This window comes from Rhizophagus irregularis, chromosome 5, assembly GCF_026210795.1.
Source record: "Rhizophagus irregularis chromosome 5, complete sequence".
NCBI lineage: Eukaryota > Fungi > Glomeromycota > Glomeromycetes > Glomerales > Glomeraceae > Rhizophagus > Rhizophagus irregularis.
Genome location: NC_089433.1, coordinates 4,051,006 through 4,074,708, shown reverse-complemented (window position 1 = coordinate 4,074,708; position 23,703 = coordinate 4,051,006). Strand labels below are relative to the sequence as shown.

At 26.0% G+C, this 23,703-nt stretch overlaps 7 protein-coding genes across 7 annotated transcripts; 3 read left to right on the top strand and 4 right to left on the bottom strand.

Annotated features, from left to right (window-relative positions):
• Window positions 1-2,879: 2,879 nt before the first annotated feature.
• Window positions 2,880-4,418, bottom strand: OCT59_025425 (uncharacterized protein; the record flags this gene model as incomplete). The annotated part of the gene is made up of 3 exons (XM_066138395.1): window positions 2,880-4,065; window positions 4,165-4,175; window positions 4,317-4,418. 3 exons carry the CDS (start codon window positions 4,416-4,418, stop codon window positions 2,880-2,882), a joined length of 1,299 nt encoding a protein of 432 aa, XP_065992091.1.
• Window positions 4,419-6,209: 1,791 nt separating this feature from the next.
• Window positions 6,210-6,698, bottom strand: OCT59_025424 (uncharacterized protein; the record flags this gene model as incomplete). Its single annotated transcript, XM_066138389.1, has 1 exon — window positions 6,210-6,698. One exon carries the CDS (start codon window positions 6,696-6,698, stop codon window positions 6,210-6,212), a length of 489 nt encoding a protein of 162 aa, XP_065992090.1.
• A 1,843-nt stretch (window positions 6,699-8,541) lies between these two features.
• OCT59_025423 (uncharacterized protein) lies at window positions 8,542-9,294 on the bottom strand (the record flags this gene model as incomplete). The annotated part of the gene is made up of 1 exon (XM_066138380.1): window positions 8,542-9,294. One exon carries the CDS (start codon window positions 9,292-9,294, stop codon window positions 8,542-8,544), a length of 753 nt encoding a protein of 250 aa, XP_065992089.1.
• A 2,815-nt stretch (window positions 9,295-12,109) lies between these two features.
• OCT59_025422 (uncharacterized protein) lies at window positions 12,110-13,452 on the top strand (the record flags this gene model as incomplete). The annotated part of the gene is made up of 2 exons (XM_066138374.1): window positions 12,110-13,159; window positions 13,231-13,452. 2 exons carry the CDS (start codon window positions 12,110-12,112, stop codon window positions 13,450-13,452), a joined length of 1,272 nt encoding a protein of 423 aa, XP_065992088.1.
• Window positions 13,453-13,918: 466 nt separating this feature from the next.
• OCT59_025421 (uncharacterized protein) lies at window positions 13,919-14,557 on the top strand (the record flags this gene model as incomplete). The annotated part of the gene is made up of 4 exons (XM_066138370.1): window positions 13,919-14,114; window positions 14,190-14,238; window positions 14,319-14,402; window positions 14,479-14,557. 4 exons carry the CDS (start codon window positions 13,919-13,921, stop codon window positions 14,555-14,557), a joined length of 408 nt encoding a protein of 135 aa, XP_065992087.1.
• A 2,722-nt stretch (window positions 14,558-17,279) lies between these two features.
• On the bottom strand, window positions 17,280-18,949 carry OCT59_025420 (uncharacterized protein). The gene is made up of 2 exons (XM_066138366.1): window positions 18,643-18,949; window positions 17,280-18,554 (listed from the first exon to the last, which is right to left on the bottom strand). The coding sequence occupies exons 1-2, from the start codon at window positions 18,894-18,896 to the stop codon at window positions 17,717-17,719; spliced, it is 1,092 nt and encodes a 363-aa protein (XP_065992086.1). The 5' UTR covers window positions 18,897-18,949; the 3' UTR covers window positions 17,280-17,716.
• A 1,981-nt stretch (window positions 18,950-20,930) lies between these two features.
• On the top strand, window positions 20,931-21,927 carry OCT59_025419 (uncharacterized protein; the record flags this gene model as incomplete). Its single annotated transcript, XM_066138362.1, has 4 exons — window positions 20,931-21,006; window positions 21,195-21,470; window positions 21,543-21,572; window positions 21,653-21,927. 4 exons carry the CDS (start codon window positions 20,931-20,933, stop codon window positions 21,925-21,927), a joined length of 657 nt encoding a protein of 218 aa, XP_065992085.1.
• Between the last annotated feature and the right edge of the window lie 1,776 nt (window positions 21,928-23,703).

Below are 23,703 nucleotides of genomic sequence, written 5' to 3'. Positions count from 1 at the left end.
TTTTACAGCTGGTCCATATTTTTGTTGTAATATTAATATACTGATATCACTGAATATCATATGAGTCAATAAATTAAAAAATAAATAAAAATAAGAAATTGTAAAACGAGAATTTTTTTGATCATAAAAATTATATTAACTACAAAATTTATTTTATTAATGAATTGTTAATAAAAAAAATAATGCCAACTCTTATGACGAGCAAGCTTCTATATTACAAATTCCCATACCAAACTTTAGTCTTCACCATCTACAACAAATAGAATTCTCAGGCAAATGCTGCACTACCTCCTTCTAGACATTGGCAGCAGTAACTAAAAAAACAACGCAATTTCATTATAAAAGATGGTTAAATTTTATAAATAATACATATAATTTCAATTGATTATTTTATCACAATTTTTTTTTTTTTTACAGTGTAAGCAAACATTATATAATAATAAAAAGTTGGAATATTAATAAAAATTTTAAAACTGACTTTTATTGCAAATACTAGAACTTAAAATTTGTTATACATTAAAACAAATAACAAAAATCTAAAATACCAATCCTCACTGTAATTTAAAAAAGCTGAATGAATGGAATCTAAAAAATATAAAATATAGTAAAACGGGTTAGAAGACTCGGGTACTCTAAGTAAGCTTTGCAGAAAAGACAAATTCAAGCCCCCATGCCTACTATCAACTGACATTAACGTATATCGTGAGTGATCAAACTCGTGCAGAGGTACTGTCACATTGATAATAAGACATGAGACCCACCACCAAAGGGACGGGCCCCACATACAGAAGTCTGCGACATAGCTTGAGACATACTGATATAGTATTATTTTCTCATTAAAGGTAACCAGACTACTAGAAGAGGAGGATAACCAAAGCACTCTAGGTGCACTAGTCCCTTATACATCCCAGCTTAGTCATTTCCACTTACCAGAATAATAGAAAATATTATTGTCTATTCAGGTTTGACGCTTATTCCAATTTTTTCTTTAACGTTAAGCTTTCGTTTTTAGAAAAAAAAAAAAAAAGGAAGGCTATTATTGAATAAGTGTTCATAACTATTTTTAAATAAATTTTTAGTATGTTTTTCGTCGTTTATTTACTATAAGTTTTCTTTAGCGAAAATTTTTAACGAAAATAGAGAAGTTTCGACGAAACTTTTTTTGACTAGGAGCGGCCGAAAGACTAGAGATATTTTTGTGTTTCTGAACAGGGAGTTAAAAAATGCGATAAAGAAAGAATATTTATATATTTTTTATTTTTATTTATTCAAATATAAACTTAATAAGTACGAGTATAAGTACAGAAATAAATAAAAAATAAATTTCGAGTGCGAGTGTAAATAAAAATAAGAAAAAAAATGACTTTTTATAGAATATTTCATGGGAAAATTTGATGTAAGTCATTATTAGCTTACTGATCATAATCACAATTTTAGGTTCCGATGCATCTTCTTATGAGTCATTTAATTATTTATATGCCACTATGAATCTATAGATGTACGTTGGAGCAAAAATGGATTTTTTATATAAAAAAAAAATAGTTTGCGTTATTTTTAAAGTTTGTAACAAATATTTATTTTAATAAATATTTTTATACATTATAACAAGGAAATATAAATTATAATACATGTCCATAAAAATAATGTTTATAATATGAACCTCCGTAATATTTTTTTAAATATTTCCGTTATATTTATAAAAATCCGCGAAAGTTGAATATTCCATGATTTGAGGTTATAAATATGCAGAAAAGACATAAAGACATGGAATAAATACATTAATTACGGACGCCTAATGAAGTTTCCTCCTAATTGTTTTTTTTTATAAATGATAACAGGAATTATTATAATAGCTAGCTGACTGTTTTTTACACAAAATTTCGAAAAAAAAAAAAATTTTTTTTTTACTTGTTTCGACTTAAGAGATCTCTTTCGTTATGGACAAAGATAAGCAAAAATTTTTACTTCATACAATAAAATAAAATAAAATAATTGCTAAAATACAAATTATCGACAAAATAAAAATTATAAATTTTAAAATTATTGACTTAAAAAAAAATTATTTATTAAATTTTCTTCAAGATTAAATAAAGGAGAAAGAATTTTCCAATATATTTTTTTTTAGAAAATTCATAATAGTTTACCGACGTATTGATAATTCAAAATCTTAACCTTCATTCCTATTTAAGATACCGATATAAAGCCATAAAAGAGCGACATTGTTTATTGTGTTTCAAAATACATTTCAAGATATATATTATTGCAACAATTATATTTATAAATTCTTAACTTAAAATACTGTTTCTCATAAAAAGTGCAATTTAAATATTTTAGCATTTAAAATTTTAAACTATTAAAAAAATAATTGACTATACTTTATAACTTAACGAGTATTACGAGTATCATTAATATTTTATATATCATTTTTAATAGTTCAATTATAAACTGATCTTTACCCATTTTTTACAATACAACGTACATCAGTGATAAACGTATTCGCCGACATTTCCTTATCTATTATTTTAATGAACGTATTGATTAAATTATTATCAATGAAAACTCCAAATTAAGCAAATAAAAAGTTTATAGTTATTATGGCTTGTGAAATTTAATAGAACAGAAATAACTCATCTAAAAAAGTGAGATATAAGATAATTAAAGCTAATATTGTTGAAGAATATGAAGAAAACTCATTAAAATGTTTCTTTATTATTCAACTTTAAAAATAGTTTACTGAAAGAATATAAAAAAATTAATTTAAATATATTAATAAAGAGAACAGGGATTTTTAAAATTTGATAAATAAAGAATCAGTTACAAGAATCATAATAGTATATTTGCATATTTGCGATTTTTTATAATTACACGTAAAATTAATTTTATTTCCTCTCCTTGATTTGAAATACTTCATAGTCTTCTATTGAAAAATTATAATCAGTATCTCTTATATTTTTTTCATAATGATTTTTATTACAGTAAATATTGTTATAATTTTCAGACCCACTTATAGTAGATTTTATAATAATGTCACAACCAAAACATGGACCACGAGAAGTGCCATAATTCAATGCATATTCTGTATTTTTTATATTACTGATAATCGCACTCTTAACATCCTTTTCTTTAAAGGAAAAAATAAAACTATGCTTTGTTTCTCCCCAAGTATCTGAAGACCTCCATATTATCGGATTATATCCACCAATAATTTCTTCTGTTCCTTTTATTTTAATAAAGGAAATGGTATTATATTTATCATCACATAAATCATGAAATTTTTTAGGTGTAAATCCATTTCGACTTCCTCTTAATAATAATTGAAATTTATATGGTAAATATAATTCTCTTAAATGATCAAATTTATTATTAATTACCATTTTATCAATCCGTCTTGAAATGGTTGAAATAATATTTAAATTATTAACAATCTTTGAATTAATAATTCCATCAATTTTAATGCTTCTAGGGAATAAAATGTCATCAGTCGGTTCACTATCAGGATCCAAATGAGAATTTAATAAGTTTTTATAAAGTTGATGTTTTAAAAGATTTTTGTAAGGATGAACTCTTTCTAAAAATTCTTTAGATGATAAACTAAAAAATCTAATTAAAGATAAACAATGTTGTAAAGTACTTTCCATTGCTTTGAAATCATCATCTGACCAAGTATTAGGATCTGGAAGAAGTGTAGGATTTTGTGCAAGTCCCCATTTTAATACATGTTCCCAAACCTCAATTTCTTTCATTTGTAAATCATCACTTTTAATAACTTGAACTAAAGATTTTTCAGGAAGCGAAGTGAAATCAAGTGATTTAAATATTTTCTCTGGAGATTTTACCATAAAATCCGTACAGTATTGTTGAAGTTCTAATAAAGAATTTGATTGAAAGCTTGTTCTATGAACAAGCTCAAAATGTTGTTCCATCCATTCGGTTTTATTTTCAATTAAATATTTTTGTAAATAAACAACTAATTCTTGAAGTAGCAGCTCATCCGCAGCTAATAATAGTTTGAGAATCTCCGAAGAGTCTTGTCCATTCAATGAAATAATACCACCATAAATATACCTATACAAAAAATTTGAATTTCGAATTTGAAATAATTTGAATATTTAAAAATTTGAGATTATGTTATTACATATAAATTTATTGTATACAAACCCTTACTTTAAAATAATCTGAAAGATTTCAGGTGATATGTTTGATAATTTAATATGAATTAAAACATTTTCCTTATTTTTTTTATTAGAAGCCAAAGTTCGTCGTAAATACGAAGACCGGTAACACAAAATATTCTTATGAGCACGAAAGATTTTTACATTAGGATCCTCTCCAACTTCAATTGTTATATCGTAATATTCATCATCATCTAATAATTCAATATAATTTTTACTTAATTTTGAAAAAAATTGGGTAGACATTTTGTCTTTTTTTTTAAAAAAAAAAATGTTTCAAATGTGGGAAATTAATCGTTTCAATTTAAATTTGTAATCCGTATCTCGTTTCACAATAAGACTTGCGTCATTGATGATCATCGCTTAAAATTTGTCGAATAAATTTTCTAACTGCATTTTTTATTATACATTACCAAATATAAAAACTTGGTTAACCATTCTTAATACTAGAAAAGATAAAGTTTTTATTAATCACACATTTTTACAAAAACTAATAACTAAGCGCTGTTAGAAAGTCTGAAGAATTTAATTAAAAATAGCTGATTTGAGCTCTGATGGAAATATCTTACTCTTAACGCTTAGGAACCGTTGATAATCAATAGTATTGTAGAGCTTGTTCCCGTCATAAAGACGTTTGCCACCACAAACTACAAAATAAACTTTGATAAAAATTATAACAGTTCCCGAGTTTCAAAATAAAAATAAAAGTTAATAATAAAAATGAAAAATTCAAGAAAGTAAATTAATTCTCAAGAATTTCAAACAAAAATTCTAAATTCTATTTTTATCATCAGATCCCATTGTATGTAGAACATTAATAAATAAATAATTTCTAAATTCTAAAGTCATATAAATGATTCGTTAAATATTCTTGATCACGGGCCTGTAGATCATTTCAAGGGTAAACTTTTAACCTAAATTTATCACTTGATCTCCTAATAAAATATAAATAACCAATAAAAACCCCAGAATAGTTTTACGTCATTACGGACGCAGTACATTTAAGTGGTAAATATAATACTGCGCCTCAAAATTAATAATTTCACAGTATAATATTTCGACCGATTATTGAGACCAAATTTAATTTTTTAATTTTTTAAAAATTAAAAATTTAATATCATTATTAATAATAACTAATCCCATTTTGGATACGTTTTAAATTTTTCCGATTAAATTACAAGCTTTATGAAATAAAGTTGCATATTATAAACGAATGATCACCTATATCAACATTTACTTGTTATTACCAAAAACAAAATAATAAGCATTTTACATGAACATGATTAATCTTGAAGATTGCGAATCATATTTTTCGATTTCATTTAGTTAGTGAAACCTTAATACAAAATATATAATAGATGCAGTATCGATAAAAGTCCTATTTAAAACTTGCGTCTTTTTGCAAGGCAAAGATTATTTTTAAATATTTACAAATACAGTAACAGAAGAAATATATTTACAAATTTCTTAATCTTTATATATATTAATTAAATCGATAAATAAATTTTATACGTGGTTATTAAAAGACCGTTAAAAGTTAGGAATTATCAAACCTCCCCTGCGTTAACTACAAAAAAATCACGAAATTTGACCGGTATTATGACATTATTAACCATTGTGGATTGTACACCGAAATATTCCGAATTTTCAGAGTTTATAGTAAAATAAATATGAAAGTGTTATTTCAGAAGCATCATTTATTTCTTATGAAATTTAATTATTGAAATGATTATAAGGTATTCAAAATAAAAAAAAATGTGATATAAAAGTTAATTCAAGTCAATATTACTAAGAGGAAATACGGAAACAAATGCAGTCATATGAAATATTTTTTAAGATCATTTTATGAAACAATATGATTAATATAAAATATTTTTGTACAATTCTTTTTAAATACGCTCTAAATCGTTGCTTTTTATTATATGCTGCATTAATTTAATAAGATTTAATAATAAAGAATTGCGCCCAAAAAATTATAACCATGTACACATTTTAACAAAATCAATATCAAATTATTCCAATATATAGATACTATACTCATTCCCTTGTGATTTGATGTACTTCATAATCTTCCATTGAGAACTGTTCTTCAGTGTCTCTTATCTTTTTTTCATAATAGCGTTTTCTACACCAAATATCACCATAATTTACAGACTCTCTACTAGCACTTATAATAATGTCATAGCCAAAATATGGACCAAATTGATAGTAATAACGCACAGCGTAAGATGTATTCCTTATATTACTAATAATTGCATTTTTAACATCATTATCTTTAAAAGAAAAAATAAAACTGTCTTTAGTTCTTCCCCACGAATTGGAATTATTCCATATTATCGGATTATATCCTCCAAGAATTTCATCCGTTCCTTTTACTTTAATAAAGGTAATTGTATCATGCTTATCATCACATAATTCATGAAATCTTTTCGGAGTAAATCCATCTCTACTACCTCTTAACAATAATTGAAATTTATATGGTAAATATAATTCTTTTAAATGATCAAATTTATTATTAATTACCATTTTATCAATTCGTCTTGAAATTGTTGAAATAATATTCAAATTATTAACAATTTTTGAATCGATAATCCCATCATTTTTGATGTTTCTAGGAAATGGGATATCATCAGTTGGTTCGCTATTGGGATCCAAATGAGAACTCAATAAATTTTTGTAAAGCTGACGGTTTAAAAGGTTTTTAAAAGGATGAACTTTTTCTAAGAATTCTTTGGATGATAAACTAAAAAATCTAATTAAAGGTAAACACTGCTGTAAAGTATTTTCCATTGTTTTGAAATCATCATCTGTCCAGTCATTAGGATCGGGAAGAAATGTAGGATTTTGCACGAGACCCCATTTTAATACATGTTCCCAAACGTCGATTTCTTTCATTTGTAAATCATCTCTTTTAATAAGTTGAATTAAAGATTTTTCAGGAAGTGATGTGAAATCAAGAGATTTAAATATTTTCTCTGGAGAGTTTGCCATAAAATCTGTACAAAATTGTTGAAGTTCCAACAAAGAATTTGATTGAAAGCTTTTTCTATGAACAAGTTCAAAATGTTGTTCCACCCATTCGGTTTTATTTTCAATTAAATATTTTTGTAAATAATCAATTAATTCTTGAAGAAACAGCTCTTCCGCAGCTAATAATAGTTTAAGAATGTCCAAAGCGTCTTGTCCACTTAATGAAAGAACGCCTCCATAAATATACCTATACGAAAAATTTAAATTTCGAACTTAAATATCTGAATATACCGAAATTATAGTATTCACATTATGTATATAAACTTACTTTAAAATAGTCTGAAAGATTTCAGGTGATATGTTCGATAATTTAATGTGAGTTAAAACATTATCCTTATTTTTTTTATTAGAAGCCAAAGTTCGTCGTAAATATGAAGACCGGTAATACAAAATATTCATATGAGCACGAAAGATTTTTACATTGGGATCCTCTCCAACTTCAATTGTAATATCGTAATATTCATCATCTTCTAATAATTCGATATAGTTTTGGCTCAATTTTGAAAAAAAATTGGTAGGCATTGATTGACTTTTTTTTTTAAAAAAAAAAGCGTTTCAGTTTAAATATTGTACTTCGTATCTCGTTTCACAATAAAAATTTAAATTTATTACGTCATTGATCATCACTTAGAATTGAACCAAAATGTCAATTCTTGATAATTATCATTTCACTGAAGACTATACTAATTTTCGCCCAGGTTCCCATTGAATCCGATGTGAAATTAGCTCGGGTTCCATGCAATAACGGCAGAAGTCATGGGTCCGGATGATTACAAATGATTACAAATCAAAAAATTCTGGATGATGATCAATTGATTCGACCAGAATGTAATGTGGGATTGTGAAACAAGGAACGTAATATCGGACTTATTATATCGACATTTAAAGTGCCTTGACAGTTGTCTTATTATGAAAAAAAATAAAGATCACATATGGGTCATATTTGTTACATTAATTTATATAAACTAATAATATGAATTAGCTAATTGTGGCTTGTAATATGTAGTCAATATGATCTACTCCTTATAACCATAGTATGATTAGATTATATGATAAGAAAATTACAAATGATAAATTCTTATGAAGAAAATAATGTTTTTTTATTAAAATAATATTTTTTTTTTACCAACACCAACAATAAATTGCGCACATAAATTATAAGAAAACTTTCATTTCATCGATAGTTTCACGAGATCATCGGCTGATACCATGTCGTCACATGTTGGATAATCAAATTGATAACGAAAACTTAACCGCATAGTAGCAAATCATGGGTTTCTGCAAAGATTTATCATTTTCAAACGAAATCAATATTATAGTTACTTCAATATGAAGAAACTCATCCCTTTGTGATTTGATGTACTTCATAATCTTCAATTAAAAACGAATCTTCAGTATCTCTTATTTTTTTTTCATAGTAGAATTTCCTACACTTAATAGTATTATAATTTACAGACTCACTACTAGCACCTATAATAATGTCACTGCCAAAACATGGACCATTTGTATAGTAATAATGCACAGCACAAGATGTATTTCTTATATTACTAATAATTGCATCTTTAACATTATTATCTTTAAATGAAAAAATAAAACTGTCTTTAGTTTTTCCCCACGAATCAGAAGTATTCCATATTATCGGATTATATCCTCCAAAAATTTCATCCGTTCCTTTTACTTTAATAAAGGTAATTGTATCATGCTTATCATTACATAATTCATGAAACTTTTTAGGGGTAAATCCATCTCTACTACCTCTTAACAATAATTGAAATTTGTATGGCAAATATGATTCTCTTAAATGATCAAATTTATTATTAATTATCATTTTATCAATTCGTCTTGAAATGGTTGAAATGATATTTAAATTTTTAACAATTTTTAATTCAACGATTCCATCAAACCTAATACTTCTAGGAAATGTAACATTGTTTGTTGGTTCACTATCAGGATCCAAATGAGAATTTAATAAATCCTCATAAAGTTGACGTCTTAAGAGTTTTTTATGAGGGCGAACTTTTTGTAAGAATTCTTTAGATGATAAGCTAAAAAATCTAATTAAAGATAAACAATGTTGTAAAGTATTTTCCATTGCTTTGAAATCGTCGTCCGACCAAGTATTAGGATCTGGAAGAAGCGTATGATTTTGTGCGAGACCCCATTTTATTACATGTTCCCAAACATCAATTTCTTTCATTTGTAAATCATCTCTTTTAATAAGTTGAACTAAAGATTTTTCAGGAAGCGAAGTGAAGTCAAGTGATTTAAATATTTTCTCTGGAGATTTTACCATAAAATCCGTACAAAATTGTTGAATTTCTAATAAAGAATTTGATTGAAAGCTTGTTCTATGAATAAGTTCAAAATGTAGTTCCATCCATTCGGTTTTATTTTCGATGAAATATTTTTGTAAATAATCAACTAATTCTTGAAGAAGCAGCTCATCCGCAGCTAATAATAGTTTGAGAATTTCCAAAGTGTCTTGTCCATTCAATGAAAGAATACCACCATACATATACCTATACAAAAAATTTGAATTTCGAATTTGAATATTTGAAAATTTGAGGTTATGGTATTACATATATAAATTTATTGATATAAACTCTTACTTTAAAATGATCTGAAAGATTTCAGGTGATATTTTTGATAATTTAATATGAGCTAAAACATTATCCTTATTTTTTTTATTAGAAGCCAAAGTTCGTCGTAAATATGGAGAACGGTAACACAAAATATTCATATGAGCACGAAGGATTTTTACATTAGGATCCTCTCCAACTTCAATTGTAATATCATAATATTCATCGTCTTCTAATAATTCAATATAATTTTTGCTTAATTTTGAAAAAAATTGAGTAGACATTTAGTTATTTTAGATAAAATAAAGAAAGTTAAGTTTTAAATGGTTATCGCTTCAATTTAAATGTTATACATTTAAATGTTGTGCTCTGTAACTCGTTTCACAATAAAAATTAAGTTTACTGCGTCATTGATAATCTTAGAATTTAATGATTTACTTTTTTTAATTGTGACTACTTTTTTATTATTATTATATTCCTTCCATTCTCTCATACAATCATACTAATTGAGTTAGTGTCGCATCAGCAGTTGGTGTCGCATCAACAGTCGGTACTTCATCAACAGTTGGCGTTGTATCTTCTGCAGTTGATACATTAATAAATTGTGTTTTAGCCTTTAGGCAAAGTATGTTTACTGTTTACCTAGGCGTATAAATTTGATATGACGTTTAGGGCACAAAGAAAAGTTAAATTCAGTTTATGTTTGATCCATAATATTCATTTTTACATGTTAACTCATTTAATTGGCAAGAGTTATACGGTTTTTGTTGAGGTTACGCCTTAAGTAATGAGTCAGATGCACGAAGAGATAATTGGGCGATTGCTGAACAAAGAAAAGAGCGCATCGGTGAGCTGTTGCGAGAAAAGTTCGCTTTTCGGTTATTGATTCAACGCAAATTACTTGGATTAAAATTGCGTGTATAATATTTCTTTGAAACACCTTTTTAATTTCTGGTGGTTCTGTTTTTTTTGCATTTACATTTTTTTGTACTGCAGTTTTTATTACAGTGTAACCACTCTTGACAAAGATAGCATGAACCTATAATATATTCTCGCCTTTATACTAAACATTTTTACTAAAAAGCAATTGGTAACAATATACAGTATATTTGTATTCACGTCAAAATCTTATATTTTATTTCGCGTCAGTTACTTTATAATATTATTTGTACAACATTTTCGTATCCTACAGAATCGTTAATATAGTTAATCGTATAATATTTCTCGTATAACATCAATATAAAAAAAAGAAGTACGAATGTTAGTTAACGTTCGTCAATAAAATAAATAATAAAAAAAAAAATAAAAACTATTCTCAATTACTGTACTCAATTTTGGATATTAGGTTTATCCGGATACAAACCATTAGCCATCCGCGATGATCACGGATTATTTTGCAAAAAAATATTTTATCAGATAACCGGATATGAAAATTCTTAACGGTGCGGAATTTTTTTTATCCGGATACTAACCGGACACAAACACTGTTGACAGTCACCACACATCAGAATCCACTAGTTTAAATATTAAAAAGGTATATTAGCGGTAGCATAAAAATTGGTATTACAAATAATTTTTTGCTACAGTATAATGAGTATATTGGTCATTTTGAGGTACCCTTAAATGATATTTATTGCTTTAGTGAAAATCCTGAAATTCCGGTATTAACTTACGAAAATTTAGAGTATTTAATTGATTCAATTTATAATATCATTTATTATGATGAGCTTTTGAATGAAAAAATTTTTTAGTCGTTTAGAATTCTTATATTCATTATTACTCAAATTATCATTGTTCATTGATTTCCTTAACTTTTTATTAATTTCCTTTCTTAATTTGTGTAACATTTTTGTTTCCTTCATTATCTTCTATGATGAAATACCTAATAATTACGCCATACTTAAAATATACTTCTGCTGGTGCATCTCAACTAAGTAAGTAAATATAATAAAGCCGATGCATTAATTGTACTATTATAATGTATTTGCTCTTCGATAAAGTACTTCTAGATTTAAAACGAACATTCCATGATCCATGAGAAATCTAGAAATACTTTCTGTATCACTGACAGAAATTTCTATTCAAACTGTATCATTCGACGATGCATTAATTAATTGTATTACTATCATGCATTTGCTCTTCGATAAAGTACTTCTAGGTTTAAAATGAACATTCCGTAATCCATGAGAAATCTAGAAATACTTTCTGTATCACAAACTGTATCATTCAGATATAAATAAAATTGTAAATAAAATACGTTCAGATTTTTAAAATTCATTATCGATACTTGTTTATAACATAGTACTGTATAATAATTAATATAATAAAATGCAGCTTGCAAAAGTTATAAATATAAATGATGAAAATTCCTTTGACCCAACACCAAGATTAAAATCTAGTCACATACCGATTAAATTTATTTCTTTTGATAGGCTTTATAAAAATTGTATTTATTGTGGAGAAAAATATATTAGAGCGCTTTTTTGTTCACAAAAATATTGCAAAAAATGTTTATCACGCTATATTACTGATATAAGAGATAACAATATATGCCTGGACATATATGGCACATTAGACTTGGAATGTAATGAACATGAAGTAGGTAAAACAAAAGTACTACAAAATATTCAAGAATGCTGTGAAAATTGTGTGAGAATTTTATGTTTTAAACAAATAGGTAGATATTGTCTTTATTATCTTGATAATCACAACAAATCGATATACAATAAAGTGATTGAAAGTGAAAAAAATTGTAAATTATGTGGAAAGTCACTATATCAAGGAACAGTTAAAGATATTATGAGTACATTTAAATTATGCTCAGATTGTTATCTGGTTTCATTTGAATGGATAGAATCAACTCTGTTTAAAAAGCAAGTTTTAATTTTTCACTCACCGTTGTGGGAAGATGAATCGTATTGTGCAAATTGTCGCTCAAAATTAATATTTACGTCAGAATGTCAAAAGCATTGTGCAAATTGTCTTATATTTTATACTGGATGCAGATACTGTTTAACAACAAACATTATTTTTGGACTTACAGGTCAATCTCAATGTAAAAAATGTAAGAGAATATCACTTATTGTAAAGAGCAATGAAGATAATGATGATCTCTTTCTTAATGATATTATATACGACAGCTCACTTTTTGATAATATTGCAAATAGTGTAAATGCCATTGATAAATATTTTAATCCATTAGCACTATCACGGATTAGTTCAAATTATCGTCTTAAGTATATACCATATTCTCAATTTGAAGGTGTAGAAAAAATGACAAAAGGTGGATATGGTATTATATATAAAGCAACTTGGTTACCTAAGAATAAAATTGTCATTTTAAAAAGATTTAAAAATTCTAAATATTTCTTAAATGAGGTAAATATTTTTAAGATTTTAATTAGGCAATTTAACCTTTAATCCTTAATTAAAATCTTTAAATTTTATAGTTAAAATCGATTCGTCATTGTTTCAATGGCTTAACTTATGGTTATATAATTAATTTTTATGGCTTTACAAAAGACTCTGAATCAAATAATTATATATTAGTTATGGAATATGCGTCAGGAGGAGATTTACATAAGCATTTACAAAAGAATTTTACAAATATTACGTGGTTTCAAAAATTAAATATTTTAAAGGAGATTTTAACAGGGTACTTATATTTTTAATGTATTCATTATATTCTAAAATTTAAGTTATTTACTTTTTTTTTAATTTAGACTTGAAAGTATTCATAGTAATGAATTTATACATCGAGATTTCCATACCGGAAATATATTACTAGAAAATTTAAGATTTTCATTATGGAAAATTGGGGATCTAGGATTATCACAAGCTGTAAATGATAGATCATCAAATAATGAAATATATGGAGTTATACCTTATATTGCACCAGAAATATTTAAAAAGTCTGCATTTTCAAAAGAAGCTGATATTTATAGTTTGGGTATGATTATGTGGGAGCTTACAACAGGTTGTAAACCTTTTGCAAATGCTAAACACGATCATAATCTTATTTATAAAATTCTTGATGGAGAACGACCCAAAATTACGGAAGACACACCAGAAAGTTATGCCAATTTTATGAAACGTTGTTGGGATCCCGATCCAAAAAAAAGACCGTCTTTAAAAGACATGATTAAAAGTTATAATTATGATTTAGAGTTCAAATCAGAATTTGAACAAGCTGAAGTAAAAAGAGAGAAACTGATAGAAACAAAGATGATTGGTCCTGAATTTGCTGAAAAATGTCACTCGGAAGCTATTTATATAAGTAGGCCATTAAGTGCTTTAATTTCTAAATGTTCATCTACCTATTCATATTTATTTGGTAAGATACAGTATTATGAAAAGAGTTTAAAAATATTATATATATGATTTATAAGATATATGTTATACCCTTTAGATTTTAATTATATCTCAGCAGAATTAGAGCTTGACATAGACAATAAAAGGTATTTAAGATAGCAAAAAAAAGATTTTTTGCTTTTAAATAACTAACTAATTATTTGAATCTATTAATTTGTTCGTTTAGTTTATCATCACAAAATTTAAATTCTATTGCTTTAGATTCTAATTATATATCAGAAGAATTAGAGCTTGACATAGACACTGAAAGGTATTTAAAATAAATGATTTAAATGACATAATAATTGTTTGAATTCCAATTAATTTTCTCATCACAAAATTTAAAGTTCTACAATTCAAAACTTTTCAACTTTAAAAAAAAGAAGAAATGAAAATGTTGAAACTTATGATAATAATGGTACTTGATGTTATTTTATTTTATTTGTTTTTTTATTTGTTTTAATATTTACATTAATATGTATTTATTTAATTAAAATTTAAAAAATAGTTAAAAGTAGGAAAACGAGTTTAAACTAGTTCCAGTTATATATAAAATTATATAATTAAAATATTTCGTTATCTGCATATGTTTTTCAATAATATTTATCATACTTTTTTCATTATCAAAAAATAAAAATAATGTAACATGTACTAGAGATTGCAAATATAATAATTATATAACATTTATTATACGTTTTAATGAATAAATTGTCTACTTTTTTTTATTATTTACAGTAACTATATTATGAATAATAATCCTTGTTTCTAGCTTAAACTCGGTCGAAGACCGATATGGCCCGTTCTAATAAAATATTATACTATCATTAGGATTAGTTAGCGTACTAATATTATTATAGTGACGATCAGGATTAAAAAATTATCAGTACAGCAAATATGGTAAAGTCATTTTTTATTTTTCATTTTTGTATAAATAATGGCTTCTTTTTTTTTCCGATTTCTTTCTTGTTAATTTATATTTTCCATCATTATCTTTTATGCTGAAATGTTTAATAATTACGTTAACATCTAAAACAATGTTGAATTTAGTCTACGGACAAAGAATTTTTTGGTAACCAAAATGGCTAAGTCCAAAAGTAATAGTACTTATGCAACAGCCAAGCCCATACTGAAAAGGCTGGTTGTTCTTATGCATCGCAACTAAATAAGTAAAATGATAAAAGCGAATGCATTAATCACGTTATCGTTATACTTTCCATATCACCAACATAAAGTTCAAACTCCTGATAATGTATAAATAAATACTATATACGTTAATTTATTATCTTATCGGTACTTGTTTATAACATAGTAACTAACATAATAAAATGAAAATTGTAAATACAAATGCATGAAGAAAATTCTTTTAATCTAACGCCATGAATTATTTCTTTTGATGGAAAGGATAAAATTGTATTTATTGAAGGAGAATATATTGAGACGCTTCTTACAAAATTAGAAAAGTTCACTAAACATAATTAAAAATTCTTCATTTTAGATTTATTTAATAATAAACAATTGATAAAAAATCTAGCAGAAAGAATTCACAATTCAGAATTATGATTGAAAAGATCATTTATATATAGACAAAAGTCAGATGATCATTATGAAAATGTTATTAATTAAAACTAAATATTTTATAATGTTATCAAAAAATCGAAGCATAAATGTTATCAAATATCTACATTACTATCTCAAATTTCAGATGATTACAAAAGAATATTAATAGTATTAAAATATAATTATTTAAAATAAACTTTCTTGTAAGAGAACTAATAACCGAAGCTGAAAAAATCATTATTGGAGCTAACAAGTAACAATTATTCAGATTTAAAATCAAAAAAAATATATCCATAATTTACTTATTCAGTTACCAAATTATGATTTGGATAAATTAAGATTTAAGAGTTATCTAAGAGTTTAAATTTAGAATAGAAGAAGAAATTATAAATATTGAAATTATTATAAATTGAAAATGCCATGAAGTTAAAGTGCTGTTTACAAATATCTCCGATCAAGATAACTGAATTCGCTTATTTAATGAATATTTAACAGATTAAATGAATTATCAACTATAGCAATCAGAAAGATAATAGTATCTGCAGAAACATTTCATGAATTAGCAGATAAAGAAGAAGGAATTAATAATTTATTACAAGATGTCAAAGAAAATTCACAAAATCATGAAGCAAAGCATTAAAATTTATGAAAAACCAAAAAGTTGAAAATATATATAAAACGATAAATTATATTAAAATGGTATAAATACAGAAACAGATACTGAAAATTTAAAGCAACATTCTCATTGGAAAAGAGAAGTAACAATTTACCCAATACTCTAATTGCAATAAAAGCAGAACTAAACAATTTAATTAATAGTTGTACTATAGGAGCTCTAAATTCTACACCTCCTGAAGAATAGAAAAATACCTTCATATTGAAAGATAATATAAATCAAATTATGAAAGGCATCGAAGTCGAAAATGATATTGAAATTAAGTACGGACGGAAAATGGAAAAAAGAATTAATAAGCTAATTCCTAATTCCATGAATAAGTTCAAAACATTGTTTCATCAATTTGGCTTTATTTATGAAATATTTGTAAATAATCAATTAATCAGCTTATCCGCAACTAGTAATAGTTTGAAGTGTTTTGTCTACTTAATGAAAGAATATCACCATAGATATACCTATACAAAAAATTTGAATTTCGAATTTGAATATTTGAAAATTCGAGGTTACTGTATTACATATGGATTTGTTGTATATATCTTATTCCTGGTGATATTTAATATGAGCTAAAACAATATCGAACATAATTAATCTTGAAGACGTGAAGCCTCAATACAATCATAATAATAATTCTATTTTAAACCTTATGTCTTTTTACAAGGTTAAGTCTTTTACAGTATGTAACATTAATGGTAAGTGTATATGGTATTTAAGAATTACGATAAATTTGACTTACTTAAATTTCTTATTCTTTATTTGAGGTGATAAATTATAAACTTTTAATATCAATGAAATTCTAAATTAAGCAAATAAAAGAATTGAACGGGAAGTTAAAGACCGTAAAAGTTAGGAAGAATTATCTTTATACTAGTTGCAATAGCTATAACTTATAACTGAACAGACGAAATATAATGGATATATGCATTTTTTCTTTAATTTCTGTGAGATCAGTTTTATTTTTGTTTCAAATGTATACGAATCAAATAATTATAGATATTATATGTATATACTGTATTTATCTCCTCGTGATTTGATACACCTCATAATCTTCTATTGAAAATTGTTCTTCGGTATCTCTTATCTTTTTTTCATAATAGTATTTTCTGCACCGAATATTATTATAATCTGCAGATTCAGTACTAGCATTCATAATAATAATATCACTGCCAAAATATGGACCAAGGATAGTATGGTTTTGAAATGCATACTCTGTATCTACTATACTACTAATAATTATATCTTTAATAAAGTTGTTTTTATAAGAAAATATAAAACTATCTTTAGTTTTACCCCATCCAGAAGATTCCCATTTCACAGGATTGTATCCACCAAGAATTTCTTCTGTTCCTTTTACTTTAATAAAGGTAACAGTATTGCTTACCATCACATAATTGATGAAATTTTTTAGGAGTGAATCCATCTCGACTTCCTCTTAATAATAATTGAAATTCGTAAGGTAAATATAATCCTCTTAGATGATCAAATTTATTATTAATTACCATTTTATCAATTCTTCTTGAAATTGTTGAAATGATATTTAAATTATTAACAATTTTTGAATCGATAATTCCATCATTTTTAATAATTCTAGGAAATGAAATATCATCGGTTGGTTCACTCTCAGGATCCAAATGGGAATTTAATAAATTTTTGTAAAGCTGACGGTTTAAAAGGTTTTTAAAAGGATGAACTTTTTCTAAGAATTCTTTGGATGATAAACTAAAAAACCTGATTAAAGGTAAACAATGTTGTAGAGTATTTTCCATTGTTTTGAAATCATCATCTGACCAAGTATTAGGATCTGGAAGAAGTGTAGGATTTTGTGCAAGTCCCCATTTTAACACATGTTCCCAAACATCAATTTCTTTCATTTGTAAATCATCTCTTTTAATAAGTTGAACTAAAGATTTTTCAGGAAGCGAAGTGAAGTCAAGTGATTTAAATATTTTCTCTGGAGATTTTGCCATAAAATCCGTACAAAATTGCTGAATCTCTAATAAAGAATTGGATTGAAAGCTTGTTCTATGAATAAGTTCAAAATGTTGTTCCATCCATTCAGATTTATTTTCAATGAAATATTTTTGCAAATAATCAATTGGCTCTTGAAGAAGCAGCTCATCCGCAGCTAATAAAATTTTGTATATCTCTGAAGTGTCTTGTTCATTCAATGAGAGAATACCACCATAAATATACCTATACAATAAATTTGAATTTCGAATTTGAATATTTGAAAATTTGAGGATATGGTATTATATAAAATTTTTATTGTATATTAACTTACTTTAAAATAATCTGAAAGGTTTCAGGCGATATGTTTGGTAATTTAATATGAGCTAAAACATTATCCTTATTTTTTTTATATGAGGTCAAAGTTCGCCGTAAATATGAAGAACGGTAACACAAAATATTCATATGAGCACGAAGGATTTTTACATTAGGATCCTCTCCAGCTTCAATCGTAATATCGTAATATTCATTATCTTCTAATAATTCAATATAATTTTGACTTAACTTTGAAAGAAATTGTGATGACATAATTTTCTTTTTAAAATAAAAAAAAAATCAACAATAAAAAGAAAGTGTAAAATGAAAACCATTGTGAAACAAATTTTATTACTTATTTAGTAACGGGATTATTTCAATGTTTCACGTAATCTACGTCATAATTTTTGCATTAAAATTCCAAAATTTCACGTGATACTTTTTTTTTCATAATTGCGATCGTTTGATCAGGATTATCACGGCAAAAGTAAGTAATCCAAAAAAATAATCTATTTTCCCGATTATCCGAGTATCCCGATAATTCTTTTAATCCCTGAATGAAGAACGCATATTTTTATGTGGCATCTGGGACAAATAATAATCTTGAAAATTCAAAACCCGGCACTCATTATCCCGACATTTATTATTTTTTTCCTTTAATTTTAAATTATTACTCTTTTTTATAGATGTTATGTTTTGTAATACTTCCTAATAATTAATATTTTTATTAATATGCAAAGATTTTTAAAAATTCAAAAATTAATTATTATTATTATTAATGTTTATAAGTGTTTATTAGTTAGAAAAAAATAATTTTTTTATTAAATAAAAATGCGGTTTTTTGTATCATAAAGATATAATTTTTATTTATTTTTAATCTACCTAATTAATCTACAATATAATTTTCAAAAGGATAATAAGTGTCGAATGTTGAGATAATATTTTGAATTTTGGGCTTATAAATTGATGTCGGTTTATATTATGACGGGATGATCGTCTTGATTTTGAATAGTTCACGTAACATCCATCTTAAAATTTTTTATAAATCTAAACCTGTTATTAGGATTGAACTGATTAACGGTAAAAATTCGGTCAGAGATTTTGTACTAAGGTGGTTATCCTTTCTAAACATATATATATATATATTATATATGTATATATACTGTATATATTGCTAGTTTACTCGCAAAACTTCTTTATTTGCATTATGTTTACCGTCGTAATGTATGAAATTTTATTGATAGCGTCATTGCGATAAAAATGGTAAACATCTATTATTTAAATAATCAAGTTTATCATTAAAATTTTACTGATAAATAGTTGAAAGTAAATTATATAATATATGTGTATACATATAAAATGATAATAATTAATTCAATATTCCATATTTTCCATATTTGAAGATGTTATTAGGATGAGTTTTTGGCAAGAATTCTTTAAACATATTAATCTCAATTAAAGTCTTTAAGTATTTTTTTTGTTAGTTCGAAGTTATCTAACCAGGATCAGCGAAAATTGAATAAAAAAAATTATGTTAAAACAAGCAAAATTTCATTCGTTCAAATTTATTCATATATTTTTTTTTTACAAATATTTTTATAAATAATCAAATGATAATAATATATTGCAAAAAGGTTATAATATATCAGTATACACTATATTAAACTGTTATAGCTCGTAATACATTAATATTCATACACGTACTACATTAGAATCTTCACCATTGAACCAATGATATTAATTAGAGACTTAAATTCGGTGTTGATGATTATTTATATTTATATTTTAAATGCAATTATGATAAACGATAGTGAGAAAGTAAATCATCTTGTTAATATGATTTTATAATAAGATCATTAAAGTAACGAATATTTAAAATTATATTCAAATATTTGTAAAAATATCGTTTTTGTTAATGCCTATCTATGCTTATTTATATTTTAACATTGATGTGACACGATATATTTGCTTATCATCCTTACTATGAAGGACATTCTTTTATAGTTTCGGAGAAAAAACATATTTTCATCGTCAAGAGAATAGTATGTTGATCTGGGTCATTTGATAAATGATCATTCGTCACATGTGATCATCGAGATTTAAAAGGCGGGATTTTTTCTCTTTTTGATGATCTTTAACGGAAAGAATAAAAAAAGCACTTCCGATATCTGATATCACAAAATAAATGTATGAATTATAAAAAGTTTGTTATAAAATCACCTTTTCTTCTCTATTCTTAATTTTCTCTGAAAATATTAACTTTTAAAATTCCTTAAATATCGAAGTATAACGACAATAAAGTCGAAAATGTCAACTATTGAAGAAGGAAAACGTGGGGAAGACAAAGAAGTCACTCCAAAAGTCGCTAGCGCTGGACCACTTGGCATGTGTTCAATAGACCATTCCAACTTAATTGTTTGTTAGGGGCACTTAAACAATTTTTTAGAAAATAGAAGGGGTGAAAACATTAAATAAACAATTAGGTTGGAACGGGAATATTTATTATTATTAATCTAAATTCAAAATGTTAATTTTTCTAATTTTATCCATAATTTTGTGTTTAAATAATAGGGTTAAGTGCATTTGCTTTATCAGTATTTGTATTATCGATTAATAATGCTGGATCCTCATACCTACAACTTCCAAATATTACAGTAGGATTAGCATTAACTTATGGTGGGATAGTACAAATATGTGCAGGATGGTGGGATCTTACCGTTGGAAATAGCTTTGGTGCCACCGCTTTTTGTTCTTATGGTGCTCTTTGGCTCTCTTACGCTGCAAACTTCCTTTTTAACCTTACAGATTTTGTGGTACCCGATGACCCTTTTGCAGTTGATCATGCTAGTAAATATAGTTTTTTTCTTCCTTAAAATAAATTTTGATATCAAATTAATCATTACTATATTTTTTTTTTAGTTGGAATAAGTTTAATAGGATGGGAAATCTGTAAGTATATTTCATACACGCGACTCATATATATATTTATCATTTTTTTAATAAAAGCTCCTTTTTTTTTAACTTAACAGTTACGTTCCTTATGACATTAGCGGCGCTCAAGACAAATGGAGCATCTTTGTTATTATTCGTTTTCGTAAATATCACATTTATCTTACTTATATTAGGGAAATTTTTCCAACTTAATGAAGATATAAAGGGACCAAATGGTTTAACAAAAGCTGGTGGTGTATTCGGTATATTTGTCGCATTAACGGCTTGGTATAACGCATTTGCTGGATTAATAACCCTCGAAAATTCTTATTTCACTTTACCCGTTTATGATTTAAGTCGTAAGAACAAATAGAAAATAATTTTTTGTACATAAATATAATTTATATGACAAATTAGTACATGTTTACCGTAAAAAAAAAATACATATATACATATACTGCAAACTAGTTAAACCAATTTATTCATTTTATATTAATTTTAATAAATGATAAAAATCTATTAGTAATAATTACGACATAAATATGTATGATGGTAAAACATTTACGCTGAAAATTTAGGATTGGATCGGTCCTAGAAAGAACTAATCTTACTAGGACCGGTCTTCAACGGTCTTCGATCCAGGATTTGAGGGCTGTGATCGATTATATAAAATTTTCGACTAATAAAATACCTATTATTAATCAATTTTTCATTTTGATTTATTAAAATTTTCATATTTCAATTTTTTGTAATATCGATATCATTTGATTCCTTATTGATGCTTTAAAAAGGTAAAGTATGAGACTTATAAATTAATGTCAAGATTTAGTGCGCCTGTTATGTTTCATTGTCTTGCTGATCAATAATCAATACCGACGTTATAAATAAAAATAAATTTGAAACCATTAAGGACCGGTCTTACAAATGATCAAAAGAACTGCCCCGAAAGATAAATGGACTAGACCAGACCGAACCAATCCAACCCTAGTATAAACGTTTGTTAATAAAATGATTTTTGGCAAATATTGTTAGAAATGTGTGCTAGATCAATATACTTTTCACTTCTATAAACATAATTTAAAGCAATTTTATTGGTTACCCATAAAGAAGTTAAAAATTAGTTATCGTAGGTGACCGGGTCAACAGAGTGGATATCTATCTCACATGTCATACCAAATTAGCATAGCTGTCTTTTTTTGGAAAATTTCTTTCAATAAAGCCATAAGAATTTTATCCGAGTTAATTATAATATGAACTAGAAAAAAGAAAAAAGATAAATGCGTGATATATATATAATGTTTTTAAAATAATTTTCAAATTAATTATTTACCAAATATTATTCCTTTTAGAATTGAAATTTCTTCATTCTACCAGTGATTGTAAATCACTGCATTTACCTATTATGAGAAAGAAAAATTATTAATAGTGTGCTAAATTTTTATTTAATCATAAAGAAGACATAGCCAATTCCTCCTTTAGAATTAGCAGACTTTACTAACAACAAAGTAGGATATTATCTGCTTGAGTTGGTTATCAAGTGAACAAGAGAAATAAAAAAAAAATAAAAAAAGATAAAAAAGAAAAAAGAAAAAAGAAAAAAAGGGAATAAAAAAATAAAAATAAAAATAAAATAAAATAAAAAGCAGATAATTCTCCTAAGTCAACCTTGTGAACTCCCCGACTCAATTGAGTTATCCGTTCTAGATTTTCCTAGGAGTTACCCACTTTGTTCACCCTTACCCAACCCAAGCAAACAAATCCAGTACCCTCCTAAGTAAAATTTGTGAACTCCCCGACTCAAATGAGTTATCCGTTCTAATTTTAGCTTAGGAAGTTACCCACTTTGCAAATAAAAAAATACACACCTCTTTTAAAGTCTCCTAGCCATTTTACACACATCTAGTAAACCAGCAATACTCCATTCAGAGAGCTTCCGTCTGTTGCCTAGTGTTTCAATGCTCAATGCTACACTACTGAAACATTTTCCTTAAGAAAGGCTTTTGCAAGACGGCTGGTATGCTTGGGATCGTTGTCTTGTTGGAAGCACCAACGATCACCAAGCATCTGGAAGATCTCAGTAATATGTGTACGAAGAATTTCCACAATCCACATAAAATTTGGCGTTCATAATTTGTTTAAAACAAAAATA

Excerpts from the sequence above, each read along its gene's own strand:
- OCT59_025420 (XM_066138366.1), bottom strand. The coding sequence starts at position 18,896 with ATGTCATCACAATTTCTTTCAAAGTTAAGTCAAAATTATATTGAATTA. Across the intron at positions 18,555-18,642 it reads ACCTTTCAGATTATTTTAAA|GTATATTTATGGTGGTATTC; the intron begins GTAAGTTAATAT and ends TTTATTGTATAG.